General features: G+C 41.2%; 1 protein-coding gene across 2 annotated transcripts in view; it reads left to right on the top strand.

The window, feature by feature from the left end:
• SCaMC (Short Calcium-binding Mitochondrial Carrier) overlaps positions 1–7,500 on the top strand; it is a 74,851-nt gene that overhangs the window by 18,951 nt on the left and 48,400 nt on the right. The window contains exons 3-4 of one of the 2 annotated variants that reach the window (XM_070123032.1): positions 2,848–2,935; positions 3,790–3,867. In XM_070123032.1, coding sequence (XP_069979133.1) covers positions 2,848–2,935; positions 3,790–3,867 — 166 coding nt within the window. The remainder of the gene's footprint in view (positions 1–2,847; positions 2,936–3,789; positions 3,868–7,500) is intronic. The other variant, XM_070123033.1, reaches the window with a different exon arrangement.

The following is a 7,500-nucleotide window of genomic DNA, read 5'->3' as shown; positions in this document are numbered from 1 at the left end:
TATATATATATATATATATATATATAATATATGTATATATACGCATATACACATACACATGTATGTGGATGTACATACGCATACACACACAAACTGAAAAAACACACGCACATTAACAATTATATATGTGTATGTATATGTATATAAATATATATATATATATATATATATATATATATATATATATATATATATATATATTATATATATATGCATATATATATGCATAGATATATGTATATATATATAATATATATATAATTATATATATATACATATATATATATGTGTGTGTGTGTGTGTGTGTGTGTGTGTGTATAATGTGTGTGAGAGAAACTTTTAAGACACAATAATAATTGCAAGGAATTGTGTCTAAATCACTCGAGGAACAAAACCCAAACTGAATCAGGAATTGCAGTTATACAAACACAAGCTCTCAACATAAAAATAAGCGTGTAGCTCAAACACTGAGCGGTTCAACCAGGAAGACAAATCCAGAAAATTACTGTAAGTGTTGCATTAGACCATTGCAGTAAGTGTGGCACAACGACTAATTCATAATTCATACAGGGTGACAATACTCAATCACTGTATGCTATTATACAAAACATAATATAATAGGTGTTAAGATTAGGCAGGTTAGCTCTCTACATAGTGTAAGTTTATATACGGTCAAGAAAAAAGCAAATCCGCAGACCTTTGATCTGGAAACTTCTATTACATCAGAACAACCGGTGACATTAAACATTTAAATGCGAGTCCAAACTTCGTAACATAATTTGAACTTTGGCTTGTTTTTGTTTACGTAACATACCAACGTTTTTTTTTTTGTTGTTTTTTTTCGTCCGTCTGTCCCACATTTTTGTCTTGTATAACGGCCATATGTAGACCGATCATTATTACATGTCATTAATTAAATGGACTCAATCATAGGAGGGCGAAAAATAAGCCTCCCTCCCTCTCTTCCTCTCCCCCCCTTCCCCTCCCTCTCCCTCTCTGTCGTTTGAACTACTTCCCGGTTAGCTAGCGTAGTGAGCACAAGAGCTAGTTCTCCTTTGTGAGTTTAAAGATTGAAGTCAAGGAAGGGGTGTAAAAATGACAATAAAAACACAAAATTCTATAACCACTTGTCACAAGTGTCAGTAACGTATCATTTAGTGCGAGGTGTTGACACCAGCACTAACTAGGTGGGATAAACAGCACGGCTAGGTGACTGGCTGGGATATATTTTAACAACGCATTTTACGATGAAAGATGATTATTATTGGAGTCTTGCCAGGTGTGAAAGCTGTGTGCGCCTGGTATAGCGCTATGTGAGAGAACGATAAGATCCTAAAAATATAGCAAGCGCGCCACCGAATATGTAAGTCCATTTTATAGTAAGCCTTTGATAACAGTGGCTGATGCAACCCATCCGATTTTTTTTCCTTCAAAATCTAGTTTAGTATTGAAGGTTATGAAGAAAAGGTGGATAAGATTACAAAGTTAAATTCAGCAACATCTTATTTGAAAAACATGGTTGTAAGCATTACCTATAGGTCTATATAAGCATATCTATAAATGGATGGATACATAGATATAACAAACACACAACGTCCAGAATGATGAACCAAAAACGCTTAACCCCGAAATTTATCATGAGCGAATATGGGCACGAGGTTTAATTGGTGATAATTACAAAATTCGTAGGAAGCGTGCATATTTCTGTACATGAGGGTTGGTTTTGGTCCAACTCCCGCAGCGAACCCATGCTTTCCCACCCACGTGCTTTTCTATACAATAAGGCCTTGCTCTGTTATTTATTCTTTCATGGGATAACCCTGGTGCCGGCTTTAAACTAATGATGGATATTTTTTTTAAATCAAAGAGGAAGCCGGGGGAACTTCTATAATCAAAATGGGGTAGTTTATTAAGGCATGATCTGGGACGGGTAATAATGACGTCACGGACGGGCAAACTACTCGGCAAATAGGTAGTTCCCTCGTTTTGTCTATGATGTCACCTTTACAGCTGTCCGACGATGTGTCCTCTGTTCATGCCCGCTCGTGTAGACAAGCCTTTAGAAATGATAATGGCGAATAATTCCAACAAGAACCGGATGGAAAGGACTGGTAACTACGATGAATATTAAACCTCTTTACGTGTTACATCCCTAATGCATGGCCTGCCAGATTATATCTCGGTATTTATAGCTCTTAAAGGCGAACGATATTTGGAGGGGAAATGCGCAGTCACTTCTCTTAAGTGTTTCTAGAATCTTCTAGAAGCATTGAATGCAAGCGAAATACAACCATGCCGTTTATGATAATCTGTGAACAGTAACAATATGTGAGTTGTGAAATAACCATATTTGTTCAGCATCAAGAGTTCTAGACGTTTGTATAGAAACAATGTATTTTCTCAAATATGAGAGGCCGTCGGCAAACTTAGAATGACTAAAAGCGTTGTAAATGAGTGTGTATTTCCTGAACGGTGCAGTGTGTGTGGGTGTATGGGGGCGAGGGTTGAGTTTACTCACTGAAAACAGTCTGACTTTATTTGGAATACGAAGATGCTTTTTATTGTCGTAAGGGAAAAGGGAGATCTATTAAAATGTATTATTTGAAGAGAGAACATGGCGTCTTTGGTAGTGGTGTTCCGGTATGGGTCATGAAAAAGAGAAAATTCAGCTCACGGAACACTTTCAAGAATTCTACAAAAGTTATAATTGAGCCTCATTCGTAATAATATATAAGAGTTCGTATTTGTCAATGGTCAATCCTGCTCGGTGGAGAAGGCATTCTTCTTTCAGCTTTTTAGGACTCTCATTCAGGACAGTTAATTAAAGGCTTATGTTTTGGTTTCCAGGACGCGTGGACGAGAGAGAGCTGAAGTCATCCTTCCGGCGGCTAGGGATCAACATTACTGACGGGGAGGCGCAGAGACTCCTGAAACGGTGAGTTCAAACAAAGGACTAACGATCTCTTTCGAAAAGGGAAAAGTTCTTGCATTTTGCTTACGGGAATTCGTTTTTTTTTTCTCTCTCTTAAGGCGCCGCGGTATTTTCTTCTTTTGCTCTCTTTTTTTTCTTAAGGTTTTGAATGATGCCATATTAATCGCGCTCATGTTTTCTTCGGATAGCTTTTACTAATTTTCAAAGCACAGCCTGGCTTTAACGAGCATTAATTCCAAATGTAAATTTCGGAGGATGACATGAAGGCTAATCTTTTGTACACGTATATCGACATGCATTCTGCGTTAGTTTCTATACAAGCCATTCTATCGGGAGTTCACAATTGTCAAAATCACCCTGTTAATTCCTTTTATTAATTCGAATGATCAAGACGGGAAAGTTAGTTTCTTGAGTTCAGTTTTTATTCGCCCCAGAACGAGAATCTACGACTGCCCAAACGAGGACTGCCTTTCATGTTCCCTTTGTTCTAAATGACCTAATATTTTCTTTCCGTTCTTTTTTCCTCGGTTCTTACCCTGAGCGGCCCGGCAGAAGGTAGGCCAGCAAGCCCCTCAGCTCCGCGTTTTGTGTTCAATGTGCAGTATTTTTTTTTAATGTCAGCTGATGATGCTTCGTGTGTGCCGTCTCCGCTCACTGTACGATGGTCAGGTCTATGTCGTATAATATATATTTGTGTTCTTTTTCTTCTTGCGGCTCTGTGGGATGTTATTTTTACTTTCAGAGGAAGCTTGACGGTGGCGTTGGGGGTTGGAGGGGAGAGAGAAATCAAAAGAGAAGAAGGAGAACGGTTATTTTGTGAAACAAGTGATTTGAAACGTGTGCCATTTTCGTTCCAGCCTTCATGTTAGGAGCGGCAACGAGACTTGTGATGGTAGCACGAGGAATGAGAGAGGTGCCTATGTCCTGTTGCTCGGGTATGGATGGCACTCCTCCGTTGGCACCTGCGGGGGTTTCCCTGGTGCACTGCTAATGGGCTTATCCCGTTGTTTGCCTGTGTACGACCGCCCCCTCTCCCCCTCCCTTTCTAAACGCAGATGATGACGCTGCTTCTGTTCTGCATTAAGTATCCGACTAGTTGTTGTGTATCTTGGCACTCCAGGCTTCTTTGTTCAGTAGCGCTAAATGAATATGTTATGTCGTCCCCTCACCTGGCTTTTGAACTTCAGTAGGTGGACCTGTACACCGCCAAGCCTTTATTTATGTTTTATGTAATGTGTAGATTACTAGTGCGATGGTAATTCTTCATATACAATGTGTATGTGGTATGGAGAATAAATAAAAAAATACTACCTTGCCCGCACATGGCCATAAAATCATGCGGGAGTCCATGAATCCATTCTTTAGATGACCAACTTCCGCAGAGAAAGGCACCATTCTCCACGAAACAATTTCCCTCCTTGGTGTCCTCATGGGGTTTCATTCCTCTTCATGTGTCACGGTCTTCGCTCAGTCTTCATTTATACGCATCTCAGTCACTGTCTGACGTGGATTGAGCCGTGAAGTCTAAACAGTGACCCGTGAGAAAGCTGTGTGAATTGAGAAGTCGAGCAATGACGAGCTTGAGAGGGTGTGTGTGTTTGGGTAACGACGGTGGGCGTGAGTGGTTGTCTGGAGTTGAGGTGGGCGTTCCTGGGCCCGAGATCGATGGTGACTTTGATGACAGCCGCTGTCTAGACAGCTCATGGTCCACCCCGAAGCCCCATCCCACGGGTTTTCTTACACTGACAGCCGGTCTTGTGGTCTCCCTTTCCTTCATATGATTTTACGTCATCCTTCTTTTAGCTATGTTTTTTCTTGCTAAACTTGGACAATTTCCTTCCTTTTTTTCTCTTTCCTCTCTTGCCATTATTTTACCCTCTTTTCTTTCCTTTTCTACCTTTTCGTCTCGTTTCTCTTTCCTTTTCTACCTTTTCGTCTCGTTTCTCTTTCCTTTTCTACCTCTTCGTCTCGTTTCTCTTTCCTTTTCTACCTTTTCGTCTCGTTTCTCCTCACATTTCTCCTATCCTCACTGTTTTTAGCCCTATCATCCCAAACTCTCCTGTTATCAACCTTCCCTCCCTCTCCTCCCCTCTCACTCCCATTCCCTTCTCCCTTTTCTCTCCCCTTTCCCTCTTGCCCCTCCCCTCTCTCCCCCATTTCCCCTCTTCCCCCTCCCCATCACCCTTCTTTCCCAATTCCGCCCCCCCCCCTTTTTCCCCATCTCCCTCCTTCCCCCTCCCTTTTTTTCCTATCTCCCCTCTTTCCCCATCTCCCTTCTTCCTCCCCGGTCTTCCCTCTCGACCTATCTCACACACGTCCCTTTGTTTACACTCCCCAGTACCTGTAAGAGGGTCATGGCGCATCTAGACCCCGGTAGGCTTAGTGCTGCTGTCACTCTCGAAAAACATTGCGTCATCCCAGAACACGTGACCGGGATAGTTAGCGATAATGCGTGTTGGTGAATGAGAGGGAGGTACAGAGGGAGGGGGTACCATGCACAACATAGTACGGGGGGGGGGGTTGCGGTGTGTTAGCCTGTCTGTCCCTCTCTGCATGACGGCGTAGACGATGGCGGTGTTGCGATGGTTAGACAGCTTCTTGATCATATGGTTGGGCTGAGATGAGGTGGATTGGGAGGGGGAGGGGGGGGAGTATTCTGCTCTTTTTTCTATTTTTATCACAGTTATTGCTGTTCTTTTTTAACTTTTGATTGTCTTTTCTTCTTCTCCCGTTTATTGTTGTTATTATTCATATTATTATTCTACGCATTATTGTTATTTGTGTTGGTATTGTTATTGTTTTTTTATTGTTTTTTGTCGGTATCAATCATGATCATCATTATTATTATTACTATTATTACTATAGTAATGACTTTTGTTATTGATATTACTATTGTTATTGTTGTTACTGTCATTATTAAAATTATTGTTATTATTATCATCATCAATATCCTTATGATTATTATTAATTTCATTATTATGATTATTAATGCTATCATTGTTTTTTAATTATGATTATTATTATGATTATCATGATTAATATTGTTATTGTTATAGTTATTATTATTATTATTATTATTATTATTATTATTATTATTATTATTATTATTATTATTACTACAATTGTGATTTTAATGTAAGTGTTTTGAAAAGTATACATGGTCGTATCAGCTTCGTATTTTGCACCCACGCGATAAGAGTTATCAGTATTCAGATACGGATGGATGGTTTTTCTTCATATTGTCCTATCATCCCTAATCTCGATAAGCCGTAAGACTCTTCAGGTGAACATTTTGGAGGAAATTCTTACAAAGAAGAGTTGTCGTGTCATATTTCTCGATTTTTTTTTTTTTTTCTCGAAAGAATGGAGAGCGGAAAGAAAAACGAGGATACGTATAAATTTGAGGGGGCGAGGGGGGCGGGGGGCGGGGGGCGGGGGGGCATGAGAAACGTCTTGGCCAATTCGATAAATGAAAAGAAAAGAAAAAAGTTTCTTGCATTTCATACTTGTTATTGCACTTCATACTCATTGTGGGGGGGGGGTAGGAGGAGGGGGGTATTGTCTCCCTCGGCGACTGTTACTATATAAGGATTAGAGTCGAGAAAATGATAATTGAGTGATAAGGGGTTTAATTAGTGAATTGTGTACTCTCTCTCTCTCTCTCTCTCTCTCTCTCTCTCTCTCTCTCTCTCTCTCTCTCTCTCTCTCTCTCTCTCTCTCTCTTCTCCCTCTTCCCCTCCTCCTTTCTCTCTCTCTTCACCCTCCTTTCCTCTCTCTCTTCCCCCTCCATTCTCTCTCTCTTCCCCCTCCTTTCTCTCTCTCTTTATCCCCTCCTTTCTCTCTCTCTTCCCCCCTCCTTTCTCTCTCTCTTCCCCCTCCTTTCTTTCTCTCTTCCCCCTCCTTTCGTTCTCTCTTCCCCCTCCTTTCTTTCTCTCTTCTCCCTCCTCTCTCTCTCTCTCTCTCTCTCTCTCTCTCTCTCTCTCTCTCTCTCTCTCTCTCTCTCTCTCTCTCTCTCTCTCTCTCTCTCTCTCTCTCTCTCTCTCTCTCTCTCTCTCTCCCTCTTCCCCTCCTTTCTCTCTCTCTTCCCCCTCCTTTCTCTCTCTCTTCCCCCTCCTTTCTCTCTCTCTTCCCTCTCCTTTCTCTCTCTCTTCTCCCTTCTTTCTCTCTCTCTTCTCCCTTCTTTCTCTCTCTCTTCTCCCTCCTTTCTCTCTCTCTCTCTCTCTCTCTCTCTCTCTCTCTCTCTCTCTCTCTCTCTCTTTCTTTCTCTCTCCCTCTCTCTCTTTCTCTCTTTCTTTCTCTCTTTCTTTCTCTCTTTCTTTCTCTCTCTCTCTTTCTCTCTCTCTCTCTCTCTCTCTCTCTCTCTCTCTCTCTCTCTCTCTCTCTCTCTCTCTCTCTCTCTCTCTCTCTCTCTCTCTCTCTCTCTCTCTCTCTCTGATCCCGAAGCTGTGCGGATGTGAGTTCCTCCGCTCAGCTGGTATGAGAATCAATAGTGCAGGGTGCCAGTTGACCTATTTGATATAGATGAGTGTGCATTCTTTTTCGTTTTTGCTTTCTTCTCTCCTCTCTTC

This window comes from Penaeus vannamei, chromosome 6, assembly GCF_042767895.1.
Source record: "Penaeus vannamei isolate JL-2024 chromosome 6, ASM4276789v1, whole genome shotgun sequence".
In the NCBI taxonomy this organism is placed as follows: domain Eukaryota; kingdom Metazoa; phylum Arthropoda; class Malacostraca; order Decapoda; family Penaeidae; genus Penaeus; species Penaeus vannamei.
This window is presented reverse-complemented; position numbering and strand designations above follow the sequence as displayed.